Here is a 21,830-nt window from a genome sequence, read left to right as displayed (position 1 = left end):
AAAAAAAAAAAAAAAAACCTTTTAGGTTTGGGAATACATGTGAATGTTTGTTACACAGGTAAGCATGTGTCACAGGGGTTTGTTGTACATATTACTTTATCACCCAGGTATTAAGCCCAGTACTCAATAGTTATCTTTTCTGCTCCTTTCCCTCCTCACCTCTCATTTCTAAGCATGGACTATTTCAAAGTATTTTGCTGATAAGGAATTTACACAGTTTAAGTCACTCCATGATTGACTCACAACTTCAATGGTGATGACGTATGATGTTTATTCTCTTAGAAGTTGGTCAAATCTACTAGACTGACTTTTGCTATGTTAACATGAACTGTGTTTGACATAGGAACATCCTGCCTACACAGAGTGTTTTTCTCCAAACTGAGCTGCCAGTGAGGCATCTAACAAAGCCATCATCCCAAAGGTGACTTTGAGGAGCCAAGTATGCACAGTTTTTGACTGTCTAAGCAGCTGATATACCCAGTGCTGAGCCCGTGAATACCAGAGGGGGGTGGTATGTCCTACAAAAGTCGAAGGACCAAGGCATTTGAAGCATGGAAATCACTACAGTAATAATTTTAACACCAGATGTTTGCATAACTTTCCAAAATTTCAAGGCACTTTCTTGACATTTAGTACTAATTTATAGGTATATTGATTAGAGACGGTATAATCTTTCCTGGGATTTCAGCAGACTAAAAGTAAAACTAAATTATTTACTCTCAGTTATACCACAGTAGAACAGTTTAGGAAATGCTTTCATATTGTTTAAGTAAAGGAGATAAAAAAGAAAACAAAACAGAAGAGAAATTCTGGAAATGTCTATGTATCTACTGAGTCCTTGCTGTTGATTCCCATCCTGCTCAGAACCAACACACATCTGCGCCATGACCTCCAGGCACCAACAGCAGGCCCCCTTCTCCCACTTAGCTCCTGTCACTCTGAGTTTTTTCTTTGGCTGACGAGGGGCACTGGTCCCTCCTGCTGCTCCCACATTCCTGCAGGCCCTGCTTACTTCTTGCAGGATTCTCATCAATCAGCACCTCCTCAGAGGGGGCAGTGCCTGGCCTGACCACCTCCCCATGATGTTCCATTCTTGTACACCCTGCTGTGTTTTCTTTCTGGCTCTTATCACTCCTTATTTGCTTCCTGCCTTCCTTCCCACTAAGGGCACACATATTTTTTTTCTCATTAAAATGTGCCTGGCACACATCAGGTACTAGCAAGATCACGGCTCACAGCAGATTTGACCTCCTAGGCTCAAGCAATTGCTCTACCTTGGTCTTCCTAGTAACTGGTACTATGTGTGCATGCCACATGAGGCTAATCAAAAATATATGTTTTTTTTAGAGACAGGTCTCACTCTGTTGCCAGGGTGGAATGCAGTGATGCAATCATGGCTCACTGCAGCCTTGAACTCCTGGGCTCAAGGCATCCTCCTGCCTCAGCCTCCCAAGTAGCAGGGACTACAGGTACACCTCACCATGACTAATTATTTTGTTTTTTTGTAGAGACGGGGTCTTGCTTTCTTCCCCAAGCAGTTTAAACTCCTGGCCTCAAGTGATCCTCCTGCCTTGGCCTCCCAAAGTGCTGGGATTATAGCCATGAACCACCATGTCCAACCCTCAATAAATATTTACTAAATGAATGACAACATTCCAGGCATCTTATATCATATGCTATCTCATGTACTACCTGTGAGGGAAGTCTTTTTAGTTTCTTTTACTAAGTGAAGAAATGAAGGCACAGAGAGGTTAAGTAACATTCCTAAGCTCTCCCAGTAAGGAAACGGTTTGCATGGGTCAGAGCCCCCACTTATTCTCTTCTGCGTTCACTCTGCAGTCCAGTTTGGAAAGAAAGTAATCTGATATAGCTTGGGGAATAACAGCTGGATGCCCAGCACACAAGAACATTTCCTCCTGGTTACAGTAAGGGTTAGAAGTCAATAAAGCAAAAGCTCCAAAGATTAACTTCTGTTTTAATATCTTCTTGGGTTATTTGATTCTCCTCTACTTACTTTCATAATTGGGAAAAAGAGAAATTTTAGAAGCCACTTTGAATTCCTAGTTTGAATTTCTATTCATTCATCATATATATATCAAGCCTCTACCACATTCCACGTACATCTGAAAAACACATGGTCTGTGCCATCAAGCATCTATGGAAACTGACCTGACTAGGTACGGGGCCCAGGGACCTGAGCTCAAGGGTGTGCACCAAAGATGTAGGCAAGGCTCCACAAAGGCAGCCTCAACCTTCTAGAGAGGACTTGGAGGAAGGAGAACAGACAAACTGGGAAGCGTGAGGATCGGGTCCAGAGGCCTGGGGCATAGGAGAGGACAAGCTGCAGGAGGTGATGATGAGCACACACAAAGGGAGACTCTGCATGTGACACTAAGAAACTCACATTCCCACCCATGACCCTGGCAATGTACCAAAGGAAGCTAATCAGTGGAGTGACCTGTATTTCACAGGGGTAATTGGTGTGGGAGGTAGAGAGAAGCTGAGAAAGTAAGAAAGATAAGCAATAAAATGAGGAGGGCCTGAATTAGAGCTACTTTATAATAGTAGTGCTGGTAGCCAGAGGCTTAAGGCAGCTAGAAAGGGACGCTTTTAATGCATCATTCCACAGGTAATCTTTACCCTAATATGTGAATTACTCAGTCCAGGAACCTTTTGAATGGTGATTAGAGGGAGGGACACATGGCTCCTGAAGGCTCTCTTGAGCAGCATCTCTTTGAAAAGCTACAGTAAGAGCTTCTCCAAATACAGTTATGACACTTTTCAAAAATGAAGATTCTACAACTCTGTTCGTTCAAACTCTGAGGCTTGTCCTTTTTCAGGTTTTACTTCTCATTAAAATAAGACACATTCATAGAAGAAAATGAGACAGGGATAGTGCAAAGAAGAAGCCAAGCATTAATTATTAATCTCACTTTTACACGCAGCATTAAATATTGTTAATACCTTAATTTTACCAAGATGTATGTGTGAGATGTCTGGTTTTTTTTTGGACGTACGTTGGCTCAACTTGTATATACTGTTTTGTAAACCATTTTTCCCAATTAACAATATACACGGATGTCTTCATTTTACATACCCGTTGCCCACACACCTTCACACAAAAGGCAAACCTATTTAAGGTTTTTTTTTTTTTTTTTTTTTTTTTTTTTTTTTTTTTTTTTTTTTTTTTTTTTTTTTTTTTTTTATGTTTCAACCAGGGAAGCTCTGGGTATATTTTATGAGGAGAAATGATGAAGATATCCCTCTGACATAATACAAAGTGGCCGTTCAGCTAGGAAAATCATCAAACATGTAAGTAGAAATGCACGCAGAAACAGAATGAACCAATTCCAGTTAATGTTTCTGTGTTTCCTAAAAGAAAATAAACACCACACATTTGTCTTTAAATATCTTAGCATGCGCCAAGGTTCCAGCGTTTTTGCTGGAAGGGTAAAGCTGTTAGCACAGACATATTTCTCACTTAGCAGAAAACAGCTGCTACTGGAATTAGTACCCAGAAATTAAATTATTTCCTCCCATCATCATACTGAATTGCTCTGCTTTACAAGTAAGAAGTGAATATCATTAATTACTTGGAAAATAGGCCTCACCCAGCCAAGATGAAGCTGACATGTGGAAAGAGGTAAAAATAAAATTACAAAGCTCTCTTAACTTCCTATGCTAGTGCCCGAAAACAGAGCTGCTCAGACCATTATGGTCATTTTCGAAGTTTTCATTTAGTCAATACTTTTTTAGACACCTACTGTCCCCTATAGGGACATATATTTTTGGCACACAATCAACAACCACAACAAACCCCTGGCAAGAAATTAAGGTACATGCTGAACACCTACCACTGCAGAGAGACCTTATCTCCAGAATTTTGGCAATCAAGACTATTAGCTTTTGGCCTTCCATAAAGATAAAAGGTAACAGTTGTTTTTAAAAAAACTGAACATCTAAACTGCCAGGGACATTATACCTATTCTATTATTTAATTTTTGCAATGACTCTGTGACTTAGGTACTGTTCCTAAAGCCATTTCATAAATGAGGTAACCAAGGATCAGGAAGGTGAAGTAAACTAACCTATGTTTTGCAAAAAGTAAAAGGCAAAGCTGAATTCTGAACAAATCTCTTTTCACTTATCACAATGTTTCCCTATCAAGACAAGCCCTTGGAAAACTTACAAAGTCAGTCAAAATATAGCTTTACTGTTTTGTCTTTTCAGGTTCTTACTGCCCTTAAATGGCCAGTTCCCTCATTTGCCCTCCAGATATACGTTCCGAATTCCAAACTTACTACTCTGTAGCCACAGCTCAAGCTCTCCCAGCCCTTGTGTGATCCTTCAGACAGAGAAGATATAAGTAGAGATTATCTAACTGAACTAATTCGTTTCAGAGAGTGGATGACTGAATTCCCTTAACCCTCCCAACCACTTTATTTTTTTGCCAAACATTTATTATCACTGTATCTCTCAACCATTTTAATAAAGGGCCTCATTTCCAGTTGGCAGAATGTATGCACATGTGAGAAAGAAATATTTGAAAATGGAGCGCTCCAAGAAAATGTCTTTCATTGTAGCAAGGAAGCTGCTACCTTACTTTTGAGAGGATATTCCACTCAAATCAACATTAAACAATCAATGCTACAATGCAAATAGAAAAAAAGAGCTTACTGGGGGCTCCTGCTGATGTTGCTGCATCCAATGAATGCGCTAGACAGTTATCCATGCAGGCATTTCTGCAAATATTTATTGAGTACCTACTATCTGCTAGTATATAGAATTAGGGCCAGTACAAGAAGAATTTTTAAATTCACATTTCCTATTTAGCTACAATAGCCACTTTACGTCATGTTATCCTACAAGGGTACATAAAACAAAAACCTTCAGATTTGGAATATTTGTATGAAATGCATTAATTTGATACTAAAACATCTGAGCTATAGTATATATATATTTTTTGAGACGGAGTCTCACTCTGTCATGCAGACTGGAGTGCAGTGATACGATCTCAGCTCACCGCAACCTTTGCCTCCCACCTCCCAGGTTCAAGTGATTCTCCTGCCTCGGTCTCCCGAGTAGCTGGGATTACAGGCACCTGTGCCATCACACCAAGCTAATTTTTTGTATTTTTAACAGAGATGGGGTTTCACCATGTTGGCCAGGCTGGCCTTAAACTCGTGTCCTTGTGATCCACACCTCTCAACCTCCCAAAGTGCTGGGATTAAGCATAAGCCGCCGTGCCAGGCCCCTAGTTCATGTTTTAAAAAAACTATTCTCATCGCATTTTATAAAAAGAAATGGGCAGTGAGTGGCTGAGACAAACATGTGTTTGAGACTTATATTATCCTCACACAGAAAGGGCAGTCTTTAAAGCGAGGGAATCATCATTTTGATGAGAACACAGCATTTACTCATGCTGGGCCCCATGCCGTTTGTCTTACATATACTTGCTCACTTAATTCTCACAATCACCCTGAAACTAAGTACCACTATTTTACTTCTTGACAGATGAGGAAAATAAGGCACCAAAAGGTTAAGTTAACTCTGCCTTCAGGTCCCGCCTCGTAACAGCAGAACATTAGATTAAAGTAAGACTTTTTTTTTTTTTTTTTTTTTAAAGGCAGTGTCTCATTCTGTCGCCAAGGGTGGGACAGCAAGTATCTTAGAGCTAAGCAATTATCTTAGCTCTTCTGAGTCTCAAGCTATCTCACCACCACAAGGGAAAACAATGCTATCTCCGCCGCAATAAAGAACTAGGCAATGCATGACAAATGTCTGGTACTCTACTTCCAAGTGGGAGGCAGCAAAGGCTCTGGACTTTACCTTCTTGGGATAGCTGGCTTTAGCACTTAATGTGACATTCAGGCTTCTTCCCACTAAAAAGGGGATTAATACCTACTTTCTTGTGAAGGTGTTATCAAAGGTAAAACATAACGTACGTAAAGTGCCTAGCATGTAGTGAGTGCTCAATAAATGTCACCTATTTTATTCTGAGACAGGGTCTTGCTCTGTCACCCAGGCTGAGTGCAAAGGCACAGTCATGGATCACTGCAGCCTGGACCTCCTGGTTTCAAGCAATCCTCCTGCCTCAGCCTCCTGAGTAGCTGGATTACAGGCAGGTGACACCACACCCAGCTAATTTTTTTTTTGTAGAGACAAGGTCTCAGTATGATGCCCAGGCTGGTCTCAAACTCCTAGACTCAAGTGATCCTCCTTCCTCGGCCTCCCAAAGTGTTGGGATTACAGGTGTGAACCACTGCACCTGGACAACTATCTTCACAATTACCAATTCTTCCAAAAATACCTCCTCTGATGGTGTCCACATAGCTGATACATAAAATTCCATTATTATCCATTTCCCTTTAGATTAAGGCAGTATTCCTTGGTAAAATGCAATCATCTCTGGGAGTGTTTTCCATTAAGTCACTAAGGCTCAAATAGAACAACAGATCTTATCTAAGGTGGAGGTTCTAGGGGAGTAAACTGAATGAGCATGGGCAATAGGCAGCATCAGAAGAAGCACAGAAGTCTAGGGGACACAACCCTGGTGATTGTGATGACACACAGCCTGCTAACAGAGGGACTCCACGCACCCACAGGAGAACCAGAGAGTGGTGAAAAAACACAGTAATTCTGGAGACTTAAAATACTAAGTGTTTTAACAAACATCTGGCCTTGCAAGAAGCTTAGACCTGTCCATTGCTCTGACTTTACTGTTTCATTTATTAAAAGGGCACTGAACTAGAATAAAGAAGGAGGTGATGAGAATTAGACTTTAAACTGGCTAAGTTCTAACTGAGGCCCACAATCCAGCTCACAAAGTTGACAAATACCACTGTCATTGCCTGCAGATTTCTGAGTAACACAACTCCATTCTAGCCCCTCTATATTTTAACAGTAGCAAATAGTGGTGGAAGGGCTCAGAGGGTTTCTGCTCTGGGTGAAGTTGAAGTTATCTGATCAGCAGTATTTGGGCTTCATCACTAGATCAGTTAAATCAGAATCACTGAGGGTAGAACCAGGTGATTCTAATGTCCCACAAGGGATCAGAGTAATTGGATTCATTTGGCCAATTACAGCCCCTTCCATCACGTGCAATGGTTCATTCAGGTACAAGTGATGAGAGTTTTCATTTGCAATAAACTGTATACTGATGCTTCTAATAGCTAATCTTGTATTTCAAATAGGGAAAAGAAAGCCCTCCACCAGGATTCAAATAGAGTAAATGTCTCTGCTGCATGTATTATTTCAAAGAATAACCTGTATGATATTAGCAGATATATTTCTAAACTTATGTTTTATAGAACTTGGGAAGCCCTCTAGTAGACATTTATGTCTTCAGGTTCTGCATTTGCAATGTGCAAGACAAAGATATTTCACAGTGACTCTTAGTTTTGCAAACAGTGCAGCTTATGTCATATGTCCAAATAACATTTTCTATACTGGAACAACTATATTTCTTTTGCCAGGGAACATGGCTGTGGAGAAGGTTCAACACCAGTGCCTTTGGACCCGTGGTTGCATTCCTTTTATCAGAGATAGGGTCTTGCTATTTTGTCCAGGCTGGAGTGCAGGTGCAATCATTGCACACTGCAGCATTGAACTCCTGGCCTCAAGTAATCCACTGGCCTGTCTCCCAAGTACCTTGGACTACAGGTGCATGCCACCGTGCCCCACTTGCAGATGCATTTTGAATTTCATTCAGGAAAGTTAACAGCTGGTCTTTTGTTTAAAAGAGCGAGGGGATATTAGTGAGTTTTCATAAATGAAAATGTCACAACAGTCACAATGACAGCAAGGTGAAGAACTGGCTCATAAAGTGAAGGGGAAAAAAATGGCATTACCTGAAGCTGTTGAAAGAGACATAAAACAGAATTGTAATTCAAAAGGGGGAAGGAGCAATTCAGACAGAATTAAAACGATACTTCAAGTGCATCCTTAACTTTTACGTATTTTTTTTTTTTGGTAGCTAGAATACATAGATAGCAACAGCTTTCAAGGAGTGTCTTATTTGAACCTCTGAACTCTTTACAGAGAGTAAGGAAAGTGTTATCATTTCCACCCTTACTGGCCTCTCTTAGGTTCCATGAACACACTGTCTAGCCTCATGATTTTGGACTATTTTCCCCCCTCTACCAGGGCTCTCCTTGCCTTAGCTTTATGCTAAATGACCAGAAAAGCCTTTCCTGACCACACGAAAGTAGCTGCCCATTTGTTTTCCATCACGACCTTCTGCTCACTTCTTTTATGGGACTTATCCTTTGTTTAGTACAAGCTCCAGGAGGATAGGGCCACTAATTCATCACTGCTTCTATAGTACCTAGCCTAGAAAGGAATAAAAAAATTTTAATGAGCAAATTATGCTCATTTTATATCTGAGAAAATCAAGGCTCCAAAAGCTTAAGTAACTTATCCAAGGTCCTACAGTTTTTTCAGGGGTTTGAGTCTGGGTTTAACTGGCTCCAAAGTTTGCCCTCTTACAACTCACAGTGCTGCTTTCTAATCTGTTGGAGCAAAGAAAAATATTCTCATTCTCTCTTCTCAGTGACAATGAGGGTAAAGATGTGGAATCAGGGGACAGCCCAGGAGAGCCTCTGAAGGCCAGTCACAGGAACAAGGCTATTGAATACACTGCAAAGAAGAGAGCACTCCATTTTGCAGGTCTCTTCCTGCTTCCTCAATGTGCTTTTAGTGCTTCTTTTAAAGCCCTGGCAGCTGAATGTTATCTTCAGGGCTTTGGATAGGGCAAGAAAACAACAGACGTTAGGTCCAAAGAGCCAAAGAAAAGGGAGAAGAAACACATCCAATTCTTGCTTTAGTGAAATGCCATGGAAGGTGACAGAGCTGCTATTAATCCCTAACAGGCAGAAATTAAATCTCTATGAGAGAACAGGTATCCCAAATGGGCTCTGTAAAGTACACTGAGTAGTAATGAAAACAGCAATACAGAAGAATTCCAATGGCCAGGCGCGGCAGCTCACGTCTGTAATCCCAGAACTTTGGGAAGTCACGTTAAGTCAGGAGTTCAAGACCAGCCTGGGCAACATGGCAAAACGCAGTGTCTACTAAAAGTTAGCCGGCCATCCACAACACATGCCTGTCATCCCAGCTACTCAGGAGGCTGTGACATGAGAATTGCTTGAGCCCAGTAAGCCAAGATGGTGGCACTGCACTCCAGCCTGGGCAAAAGGGAAATGCTGTATCCAAAAAAAAAAAAAAAAAAAAAAAAAAAAAAAAAAAAAAAAAAAAAAAAAAAAAAAAGAATTCCAATAAACCACAGTTTAAAATGAAGATAGTTACACATTAGAGAAGTGGTAATAATAATAGCTGACATTTACTGAGCACTAATTCTGCCCTACATTCTGTTCTAATTATTTATAATCAATAAACTCATTTAATCTTTACAACCACTTATGAATTAGGCCTTATTAACAGCTCCATTTTATTCAGATGAAAAATCCTCACTAGAGATTTAGTGTCAGGGTTGAAATTCAAGCCTAGGCAGTCTGACTCCAGGGTTCTGGATGCTGTGATCCTACATCAGCTCACTGAGATGACAAGAGCTATTAAGTTTTAGAAACACTTATTGTGATCCAGGCTCTGCAAAGCTTTAAATGCATCATCTTATGTAATTCTCACAACATGGAAAACAGGTACTGGTATTCTGTTTTACAGATGAGTAGTAGAAGTTAAGTAGCTTAATAAAATGTACATACAATAAGATGCTGAATGGGCATTTAACTGCAGATGGACTCAAAAGGATGTACTCTGGATCTCCCTGTTTAAAATGATCAGCCTATCAAGCAGGTGGACACACACACACACTATCTACCTATGAGGTGGAACCTCTAAAGAGGTCAGCTGGATTTAACCTTTTTGAGTAAAACATCAGGCCTTAACGAACTTCTGTGTGCTATTAAAAACACTTTTGGTGTTGGCTGATTGAGAAAAAAGTGGCTATAAATCGAATAACTGCTCCAAGTGTTAATCATATGGGCATCTGAAGACATTTAAAAGATGTAACATATTATTTAGGCAGTTTGATTCAAATATAAATTGTTGGAACACTTGTTTTATCTTCATGGCTAGTACTCCTCCTCCCTTCCCAGAATCCCTTACAGCTTTCTCTACCCTTAAGACCCTATGACTAATTTAAGGAGTTTCAAGGTTAGGCCAAGGTAGAGAGTTCCACTGCAAAGAACTGTTATTCATGAAACTTTCAAAGACCTAACAACAATCTGGCATCTGAGAAAAAAAAAACAAAACCCTATGATACAGTAGAAAGAGTATAGGCTTTAAGGCTGAAAAACTGTCCAGCTATTTTAACCTCTCTGAGCTTCATCTATAAAATGCAGTCTCATTAGAAAAGTGTTCACTGAACACTAAGAACATGTCAGGCAATGTGTTAGGTATTAAAAATTTGAAGATGAGTAAGATGTGGTCCCTACCTCCTAGGAACTTCCAGTATGGTGAGAAAGGCAGATAGTAATGCTTATCCTGTAGGGCCACCTTGAAGATGAAGTACAGGGTGCACTCCAAGTGTTCCACAGATGGTAGTTCTTTCTCTTTTTATATCCATTATTTAAACAAGGTGACGCTGTGGTTATTAAATTCAGGGAGTAGGGTTTTTGAAGAGGATAGCTGCTTATACTTTTGAAATTGATTTTTCAAGATTACTACAATAAAGTAATATGTCAACTATAATTCTTATACTTTTTGTTGTAATTTGTTTTATTACATTTATTTATATTATAATGCTTGTAGTTAGAAAAAGCAAACAATTAGAAAGTATAGAAATCTATAATAGTATAGTGGCTTCATATAAATTTTATACTTAAGTTTTGAGGCTAACATTTTTTTTCTTGAGACAGGGTCTGGCTCTGTCACTCAGGCTGGAGTGCAGTGGCACAATCTTGGCTAACTGCTGCCTCCAACTCTTAGGTTCAAGCAATTCTCCCACTTTAGCTGCCTGAGTAGCTGGGACTATAGGTGTGCACCATCATGCCCAGCTAATTTTTGGATTTTTTTTGTAGCGATGGGGTTTTGCTATGTTCCCTGGGCTGGTCTCAATCTCCTGGGCTCAAGCTATTGCCTGTTTTGGCCTCCCAAACTGAGGCATGTGCGGATTACAGGCATGAGCAGATTACAGGTGTGAGCCACCTTGCCTGGCCTGAGGCTAACCGAAATGTTTGCCATGTATTTGTTAGAACTGATATTTTGAAATGAAAGCATCTTATACTGTGTTTAGAACATACTAGATGGTCCACAGTTGGAAGCTGCTATCATTAATATTACTATTGTTATAGCAAATTCAGAGATTCACACTGAATTTGGTTTCCACAGTGCTGCATTACTCTGAATTGCCAGTAAAAAAAAAATTTATATCTTAACAGATACATGAAAAGCAAAGAATTTATGAATGAAATCTTCTAAGGATGGGCTGCAAATTTTTCAGGTGTACACAGAAATGTATTTCTCCCTAGAATAGTAAGCTGGGGAGATGAATCACCGCTGGAGCAGATCTTGCTTGGGTGCCCAAGCCAACAAACCTTGCACCATTAATCTAAATGCATACTTGGCCCTCTACTTCCATTTGCAGAGGTGACACTGATTAGGGCCTTCAAACCAAAGAAATTTCCATGTTTCCCAAACAAACACCTCAAGTTTTCTGACAACAAAGGTTCTTCTCACCACTTTTTCAAAGATCCATGAAGCCCTTTATGTTTTTCTCAGAAAACTGCTGGCCTTGATTTTCAACCTAATTCTAATTGATGGTGTTTGCAAAGTCAGGAAAAGCCAGCTAAAACTGACTAGACACCTTTCTGCGGGAGCAGCAATGTGATTACGAGTGATGTAACTGGCAGCAAAAAAGGTCTGGGCCAAAGCCAATGAAAAAGGGGGAATAGAATAGCACAAATCAACAGGAGGGAATCAGAAGTTAGGGGAGTAAGCCATTTCCCTCCAGGCTGCTCTGGGGGCAGGAGAGTGCTGATGTTTGTAGCAGGAGGGTCTGCTTGTCAAGAGGTTTCAGTTATTGTCAATAACATCCAATAAACTAATGGCAACAGCAATAATAACTATTAACAGAATAGCCACACATGGCATGTTATCTCACTGAATCCTCATATAATCTTTATGCGTAAATACTTTTCTCAAGGTCACAAATAAATGGCAAAGTTGGCATTCAGACTTAGATTTGACAGATGCCACAGTCCATTCTCTTATCCACTAGACAATGTGGGTGATGTGATATTTGTTGTTAATTTGAGCTTTAAGAATGCATATAAATAGTTGGCTTGGCCACAACAATATGTTTTGGCAGGAATAAGAACAAGAGGGGGAAGGGAACTTATTTTATTTTTAGCAAATTGCCCAAGGTCATATAACTACTAAGCAGTGCCACTGATTCACTTCACCAACTATATGATCTCCCACCACTCTGCAATGCCTTTCACAGCAGATTTCTAAGAAAAGCAAATAATTACAACATGATACAGCCATTATATAACTTCTCAAAATGCCTAGTGAGAACTGTTACAGCCTGACAAATCCAAGGGGAGAGCTCCGCAGCAGAAGACAAGGAGACTTGGGGTACACATGGTAACTCTGATTGGGTGTGGTGCCTCATGCCTGTAATCACAGCACTTTGGGAGGCTGAGGTGGGTGGATCGCTTAAGCCCAGGAGTTCAAGACCAGCCTGGGCAATACAGCAAAACCCCCACCTCTACACAAAATACCAAAATTAGCTGGGCGTCATGGTGTTCACCTGTATTCTCAGCACTTTGGAGGCTGAGGTGGGAGGATGGCTTGGGCCTAGGATGAGGAGGTTGCAGTAAACAGATCGTGCTACTGCACTCCAGCCTGGGTAACAGAGCCAGACTTTCTCTCAAACAAAACAAAACAAAAACATGGTAACTCTTTGACTAAAAACACATCATCTATAGTAAAAGGATCAGAAATTTTCACTCTAGCATACACAGGTGACTGTGTATGGAATTAAATATAAGAAAGTAAAAATTAGCTAATTTTTCATCCATGCATCTTTGATACCTAGGCCAGAACATGGCAGAATGGAAGCTTAAATAAGGGTTGCTAAAGAAATGAGTAATTCTTAGATAGACTCAATCATAATTATGAACAGATCTAAGTCTGTGGGTAGGATTTCTATCAGATGGGTAGCTGGACACAACTGGCATGAAAGCTAAAAATTTCAGCTGGGCTGTTTCAGGGAAATCAAAGACCTCAGGAATTCCTCTGAGGAATCACGGAAAGTGGGCTGCAGTGGGGCAAGGGACAAAGACAATGCAACTGCTCAAGTTCCATAAAGGACAACAATCTTTAGATGTGTGCAGTCATTTACACAAAGGACTGGGCCACAAGTGTGTACTAGGAGTCTTCTGTGTGTCAAGTTCTGTGTGAGAGGCTCACAACAGAAAGAAGAACAGGACTAGGTAAGTGCCTAAGAGGTGTTCACAGTCTAGTAAGATGACGGGTTCTGCAGGAAGAGAGAGAAGGGCCACATGGACTAATGTCAGACAGACACCCAAGTTTGAACTTCCAATTCTGCCAGTTACTAGCCAAGTTATAGCTGTTCTTTGTGCCTCAGTTTCTTCATCTATAAAATGAAGGCTATTATACCACATAGGTCGCTGGGAGGATTAAGTGAAATAAATTTTATGAAGGTAAGTGGTAGTTCCTTTCCTCCCTGAGAGAGATATGTAAAGTCAGCTGTAAGTCATACAAAATTGCCAGTGTAAGATGTTCATCTCTCATTTCTACTATTCTGTTGGTAATTAATTGAGCAGCGGCCCAAGGACATCACTTGGCACAGGATACTATAATTTAATGAGGTTTTTTTTTTTTTGAGACAGTTTCACTCTGTTGCTCGGGCTGGAGTGCAGTGGCGCGATTTCAGCTCACTGCACCCTCCGCCTCCTGGGTTCAAACAATTCTCCTGCCTCAGCCTCCCAAGTAGCTGGGATTACAGGTGCCTGCCACCATGCCCAGCTATTTTTTCTCTTGTATTTTTAGTAGAGATGGGGTTTCACCATGTTGGTCAGGCTGGTCTCAAACTCTTGACCTCTGGTGATCCACCTGCCTTGGCTTCCCAAAATGCTGGGATTATAGGTGTGAGACACTGCACCTGGCCTAATGAGTTTTTTAAATCCAAACTGAGATTACTGGGTTAAACAGCAAGCACATTTAAAAAGACTTAGCATATACTTTGCCATTTCCATTCCTGCTTGGTACATTTTCTACTAGAATCTCTGCATCTTTAAAAACTGAAAGGAGTTTTCTGTTGGTTTAAAAAGGGCAGACTTACTGTGTGCTTCTTTGACTACCCTAAGGTTTTTGCATCTACTGTTATGTTTCTTACATTATTTTTACATGCAAAGAACAGCTTCTGTCATCTTTATAATTCAAAAAAACTAGGTTTTTCAGAACAATCAATAGTTCCCAAAAAATAAGTTTATAAAATCAAAATACCTTATTCATTTTGAGAGAGCAAAAAAACAAGTTTCTGGTGATACCAAAGAATGATGCAGACCGTTACAGGACAAGATAAAACTTTGTTTGTTTTTTTTTTGGTAAAGCAGTATCTGAAATGATCTGACCCAAATGCATAAAGATATTTGGGCAAATTTTTACTGCTGAGTACATAATCGTGTTTGCTTTCTGGCCCACGAAACCAGAAAACATAACAAATGCAGGGTACATTAAGAAACATACTTACTGTGGCATGTGAGATAGTCAGGATCCCATTCTTGACAGAACACTTTCTCCTCTGCCATACTTTCCGGATCCTAAGGAGGAAGTCAAACACAAGTAGATGTAGTATCTGATTCACTCTGGGACATGCAATGATATAGTATGATACATAATAATAATTACAAAATAACTTCCCCAAACCAAAAAAATCCAACCCCCCAAACCAAAATTCGGGTTGCCTTTTATTATCCCAGGTGGAAGGTAATTCATAAAAGTAGGCAGGTACAAGGATGCTCATTACAGTATTGTTTTTTTTTTTGTTTTTTTTTTGAGACAGAGTCTTGCTCTGTCGCCCAGGCTAGAGTGCAAAGGCACAATCTCAGTTCACTGAAACCTTCGCCTCCCAGGATCAGGGTTATCTCCTGTCTCATCCTCCCGAGTAGCAGGGATTACAGGCGTCTGCCAGAGCGCCTGGCTAATTTTTGAACTTTCAGTAGAGACAGGGTTTTGCCATGTTTCTCAGAATGGTCTCAAACTCCTGGGCTCAGGTGATCTGCGCGCCTCGGCCTCCCAGAGTGCTGAAATTACAGGTGTGAGCCACTGTGCCCGAGCATAGCACTGCTTTCGACAGTAAAAATTGGAAACAGAAACAATAATAACCCAACAGCAGGAGACTGAATAAAGGAATTACAGGTACTACACTGATATAATAACTGCTCTCTGGGAAAGGAACCCAAACCTGTTAGGGGTGGTGTTAATAAGCAGTTTTTAAACATATCTGTGAATCTTTCATAAGAATGTTCAATTACTTGTTATTAATAACTGATTTTTAAAAATTAAGACAGTGACTGGGTGTGGTGGCTCATGCCTGTAATCCCAGCACTTTGAGAGGCTGAGGCAGGGGGACTGCTTGAGCCCAGGAGTTCAAGACCAGCCTAGGCAACATAGGGGAACCCCGTAGCTACAAAACAACAAAAAAAATTAATATTAAGAAAGTAACTCAAGAAGTCTGCCATGCAGGGAGTAAGGGGTGAACTGCCTCAGAATGTACAGGACGAGCTGAGTCAGGGCTCGAGAATGCATCATCACTTTTGTAAGTCATACACCACCCCTTTAGGGGTCTTCCAGAGACAAAATGATGCCTTAGAGCTCAGAGAAAGAACTGTTCGTGATTTGCATAGGGAAGTAAATGGTGACCAAACCATTCACAAATAGTTACAAGCAATACACATTTTGAAAAATGTGATTTGAAGATACTGAAGGATAAAATAAAACTAATTTAAACTTGGAAAAGTTTGCGTGTGCGTGTGTAGCTCCAGGCACAGGCAAGAGACTGCATGTGTGGCAGATCTGCGTGTGTGCAGGTAGGTGCAAATGCACTAGTTGAGACCACTTCCATGAGGTAAGAAGAAATGGGCAGGGAACAGGGATTCCCTAGGCCGGAAGAAAGTTTTGAAGGCTTTCTGATGCCATGGAAACATGACATCAGGAGACCACTGCAGCTTTCCCAGGCATTTAAAACAGTATCATCTAGTGTTTTTCTTTTCCTTCTTAAATCAGTCCTCTAAGAAAGCTGCCACAACACAAATTTGCATATCCCAAGGGGGATCAACAGCAGCAGTGGCCCCTTTGAAAAACAAAGGGGAGATACCCTGGCATGAGGTCAGAAGACACAGGTTCAAATTTGGGTGTTCATACTTACTGTCCATATGATCTTAGTCAAGTTATTTAACCTCTCTGCAAAACGTGTCAAATGAGATGAGTGAGCAGGTGGCTGGGCGTGTGGCAGGCACACACAGGTGCTCACAAGATGATAATTTACTTGAACACTTTAGGGTTTGAACTAAGCAACACTTATGAAAAGACTCTGTTGATCTTCCCTGGATATTCAGATTTTAACCACTTCACTTAGAAATAGGCAATTCTAATTTCAAGGTCACTGTGATTTCAGGTGACTAGATTTAAAAAAATGACTTTTATACTTTTGCCTCAAAAGATACATAATAGTACACTGTTGCTCATAATGGAACACAATATTAATTTTCCACTTGATGGCAGAGTAACAGGCTACCATGTTTCCAAGAGATGTTGATACCACAGATGGTCAGGGAAGAACAAGGAGCTGAGCTTGAGGCTTTTCAGCAAGATATACTACGGAATTTTCAATTCATGTACACTTGATCTCATGTGGTTTAGACTAGCATTTGATCACTATTCTAGAGCTCAGTTTAAAGCTCTGATTTTGTTAGCTGGTATTTCTTTTCTCCGTTTACTTTCAAAGTGGGATTGAGCTGAGTGATTCTACAATGAGCCAGATGCTGCTTTTCTTTCTTTATACCCCGTATCAGCAAGTCCCGTTGGCCCTACCTCCATTATCCACAATTGACCACTTCTTACCCTTCTTCTGCTGTTCCCCTGGCCTCACCATCAGCTCCCATCTAGGTTTCCAAAGCAGCCCTCTAACTGGTCTCCTTGTTTCTGTGCTTTCACCCTCCATGACTGTGCTTCACTTGGTAGTCAGAGAGAACCTTCCAAAATATGTCAGATTATGTCAGTCTTCTGGCTCAAAACCCTCTAATGACTCCCCATCTCGCTGAGTGGTTCCCCATCCCTCTGACTTTATCTCCTATGATATTCTCCTTGCTCAGTACTCTAGCTACATTGAACTCTGAGGTATGTGTCACCATGAGATGCATGCTCCTGACTATTCCCTCTTCTTCCAGCTATCTGTATAGATTTTCTCACTTCCTTTGCTCAAACATCAACTCAATAAAGTCTTCCCTAACCACCTGTAATGATAGCAAGAACCACTCCCATCCCCCACATCACCTGCATCTCTTGCTTTATCTTTCTCCATGGCACTAATTACCATCTGATCTACCACATATTTACTAATTTTTGTCTCTTTCCTTCCTTAGAATGTCAGCTCTATCAGGGCCAGATTTTCTTTTTTCAATGCTATATTCCCAGGGCCTAAAAGAGTGGGTCCTAGACATACAGTAGGACTCAAAATATCTGTTGAACGCATAAGTAGAATAATAAGCAAAATAGTGACCTCAAAAATTTAGAAGAGAAATATCTGCAATTTTAACAAACAAATTAAAACAAAAAATGTACATGTCTCAGATTAAAACAAGGAGCACATATCCACAAGTAATCACACAACAAGGAGGTTTCTTTAAAAAAAAAAAAAAAAAACAATGATAACAGGCCAGACACAGTGAGTCATGCCTGTAATCCTAACACTTTGGGGGGCCAAGGTGGGAGAATTTTTTGAGGCCAGGAGTTCAAGACCAGCCTGGGCAACATAGCGAGATCCTGCATATATTTAAAAAAAAAAAAAATTAGTCCAGGCACGGTGGCTCACGCCTGTAATCCCAGCACTTTGGGAGGCCTGACCTTGTTATCCACCCACCTCAGCTTCGTACCCAACCACCTCTCTGCTTTTATTCACTGCAGTTTTCTCTGCCTGGTTGCCCACCAGGCCACCCAACCTTGGGGGTCACCCTTGACTCCTCTTTTGCCTGTCGTATTATAGCTAATCTGGCAAAAGCCCTTCCATTTCTAACTAAAAGTAGTATACTTCTTGCCATCCACACGGTCCCGGCTCTAGGGTGAGCTGCTGCCATCTCTCCTGGACTGTTCAGCAGCCTCCTAAGGAGGGTCTATTTGCAGGTAATGAAATGTTCTCGATTGATTGTTCCCAGGTACAGTGGCTCATGCTTATAATCCCAGCACTTTGGGAGGCTGAGCAGGAGGATCACTTGAGCCGAGGAGTTCATGACCAGCCTGGGCAACACAGTGAGACCCCATCACTACAAAAAATAAAAAGTTAGCTGCAGCCAGGCACAGTGGCTCACACCTGTAATCCCACACTTTGGGAGGCCGAGGAGGGTGGATTACCTGAGTCAGGAGTTCGAGACCAGCTTGGCCAACATGGTGAAACTCGATCTCTACTAAAAATACAAACAATCAGCTGGGTGTAGTGGCAGGCGTCTGTACTCCCAGCTACTCAGGAGGCTGAGACGGGAGAATAGCTTGAAGCTGGGAGGCAGAGGTTATAGTTAGCCAAGATCGCGCCACTGCTCCAGCCTGGGCGACAGAGACTGTCTCAAAAATAAGTAAATAAATAAAATAAAAAATAAAAATAGCGGGCCGGGTGCGGTGGCTCACATCTGTAATCCCAGCACTTTGGGAGGCCCAGGCGGGTGGATTACGAGGTCAAGAGATCGAGACCATCCTGGTCAACGCAGTGAAACCCCATCTCTACTAAAACTATAAAAAATTAGCTGGGCATGGTGGCGCGTGCCTGTAGTCCCAGCTACTCAGGAGGCTGAGGCAGGAGAATTGCCTGAACCCAGGAGGCGGAGGTTGCGGTGAGCCAAGATCGCGCCATTGCACTCCAGCCTGGGTAACAAGAGCGAGACTCCGTCTCAAAAATAAATAAATAAATAAATAAATAAATAAATAAATAAATAAATAAAAATAGCCAGGCACAGTGGTGTAGCATGCGCCTGTAGTCCCAGGTACTTAGGAGGCTGAGGTGGCAGAATCACTTGTGCCCAGCAGTGGAGGTGCAGTGAGCTTCGATGGTGCCACTGTACTCCAGCCTGAAAGACAGGGCAAGGTCTTATCCTCTCCCTCCAAAAGGACAACTATTAAAGGGAATAATCAAGATTCTACTTATGCACTTACTGTGAAGCAGAATCATTTGTTTAAGCAACAGAAAAGAAGGCTCATGTGGCAGAAGCCCGGGGAGAAAATGGAACAAGATGGGGCAGGACAGGAAAGGCTGGGTTGAGATGCTATTTGCAAAGGGAAGCCACTGGAGTATTTTCAGCAGGGGAATGACATCATGTGCTTTATGATTTTTAAAAAACCATTCTAAGTGCTGTGTGAAGATGAAATGCAGAAAAAGAAGAATGAGTGAAGAAAAGAGAACAGTTAGGAGGCTGCTGAATAGGCCAGCAGAGACGGCAGCAGCTCACCCTAGAACCGGGACCGTGTGGATGGCAAGTAGTATACTACATTTAGAGTTAGAAATGGAAGGGCTTTTGCCAGATTAGCTATAATACGACAGGCAAAAGAGGAGTCAAGGGTGACCCCCAAGGTTGGGTGGCCTGGTGGGCAACCAGGCAGAGAAAACTGCAGTGAATAAAAGTGGAGAGGTGGGTAGGTATGAGGTCAGCACTTGCCTGCTGCATGTGCTACTCAGTAGCTGCCTTAGAGCTCAGTAGCTGCATGCTACAAGTCAGAGATGCCATTTAGGGGCCACAGAGCAATTACCACTTCTTCTAAAGAGAGCAGGTTAAATTACAGACTTACCTGAAGAAAACCAGTGTGCTAAAGGTCTGCAGCTAGTGTATTATAAAACTTTTAAGTGTGTTTCCCTATATGAGAGGCTGGAAAAATTTCCTAGGTTAATCACATGCTGAGACACTGGGCTGGGCTCATACATACCCATCACTTTTCTTTAGCAGGTACCCCTTCTTTTCACTGCCATATTCCTTATTGCCCTGGAGCTGATGCATGCTGTAACCTCCTTGTCGGCTCTGCGAATCCTAGGAAAGAAAAACTACAGGTGAAACAAAAACTGGAGACAATTCTCACATCCTTGATTCTATTCTGCCACTGAGCCTTTACCACTAGTCTGGGTCTAGGGAAATTATGGAACTTTAAGAGCTGCCAGGTCCTTACCTTTATTTTAGAGGAGGAAACTGGGCAGCTAAATACTTGTCAGAGTCACAAAGCAAGTCCGAGGCAGAGCTGGGCTGGGTCTCTGATTTCTTGTTCAAAACCCAGCTCTACTCTGAACTGAATTCAACCAAGCACAGTGCACTGGTAGACAGACTACTAGACTGAAACCAGTTTACACCAGCAGCAGAGGCAACCATAGGAGGGATTGGAAAAAGTGAAGTGGACCACAAAATAAAGTCCATACAACCTGAATATGTTCTTCCCTTAGGCTGTATCTTCTCTCCCTTTACATTCTGCTAAAACACCCCCAAATAAAAGGGCAACCTTCTAAGTGAGGTTTTAACAATTATTATGTTTCTTGTTTTGCAGTTAGTGCTCTGTAAAATATACCTACAACCATACTTTTCAATTAAGACAATTCTACGGCAGTGAAAAGTGTATGCCGTCGTGGAAGGTGACAAGGGCCAAACCAACAACACAGATGCAAAAAAGGTTGATTTATTATTAGCACTCCACTGAGCGCTACTTACATAGTTTCTAAGGGCTACATGACTAGAAACAGTCATTACATTATGAAAATGTAAGAAATAAAATCAACAACGTTGAACTGCAGAATGAGAACATGGTCTTTAGACATACAAGTAGGACAATATATTCTCATAAAAAGTATTGACTTACTCTCCTAGACTTCGATCAGGAAGGGCAAAAGCAACAGAGAAAAAAGGTAGAACATTTGAAAATACAGTTAATTTCATTGAAAATCATATCACCCATAATTTAAGCATTTTATATAATGTACACAGAAAACATCATTCTAAAGATAATACTAGACAACATATACTTAGATTCATGATAAACTTTGGGTGATAGGACAATAAAATGTCTATATTTATCTGGTTTTATTTCAGGTCATATTGCATGAGAACAGAAACATGGCTAAATAGAAGAACATGAGGTACACACATATTTTACCAAAGTAAAAATGGTTGACAAATCTCAAATATTTAAGTATAGGGAATCAATACCTCAGTGAAACCCAAAATCAATTATTCAGAAATCTAATAACAGCCACAAATTGCGGCAGGACTATGTTTTTTCCCAAGGGAAAAGAAATCAAATATATCCATTTCATAAACAACACCTGAAATGTGATGGCGTCAAGGTAAGCTAAACCATCCATTGACTATTTACTGACTTGTATACAAAATACCTTTAAGGCCAGGATGGCTTCTTTCTGACATTCGGTATCTTTTTGGCCCAAGTAATGTATGTTCGGTGATGCAAATTAATATAAGTAATAGTCAAAGGAAAATCTCTAGGACAATGTATCTTTTTAAGGCTGTTCTACACGTGACAGATTTTATGTTCAAAATCATGTCCTGAATACCTCTGAAAGACTATACTTTCAGGGATCATTT

General features: G+C 41.0%; 1 protein-coding gene across 4 annotated transcripts in view; it reads right to left on the bottom strand.

The window, feature by feature from the left end:
- ASAP1 (ArfGAP with SH3 domain, ankyrin repeat and PH domain 1) overlaps positions 1–21,830 on the bottom strand; it is a 407,759-nt gene that overhangs the window by 94,634 nt on the left and 291,295 nt on the right. For 2 of the 4 annotated variants that reach the window (XM_017499205.2, XM_017499185.2), the window contains exons 12-14: positions 21,091–21,099; positions 20,176–20,276; positions 14,741–14,810 (exon numbers count right to left, since the gene is read on the bottom strand). In XM_017499205.2, coding sequence (XP_017354694.1) covers positions 14,741–14,810; positions 20,176–20,276; positions 21,091–21,099 — 180 coding nt within the window. The remainder of the gene's footprint in view (positions 1–14,740; positions 14,811–20,175; positions 20,277–21,090; positions 21,100–21,830) is intronic. The other 2 variants (XM_017499197.2, XM_037728520.1) reach the window with 1 other exon arrangement.

This window comes from Cebus imitator, unplaced genomic scaffold (genome assembly GCF_001604975.1).
Source record: "Cebus imitator isolate Cc_AM_T3 unplaced genomic scaffold, Cebus_imitator-1.0 Scaffold13, whole genome shotgun sequence".
Lineage (NCBI taxonomy): Eukaryota > Metazoa > Chordata > Mammalia > Primates > Cebidae > Cebus > Cebus imitator.
The sequence above is the reverse complement of the archived record's forward strand: the minus strand, read 5'-3'. Positions and strand labels throughout refer to the sequence as shown.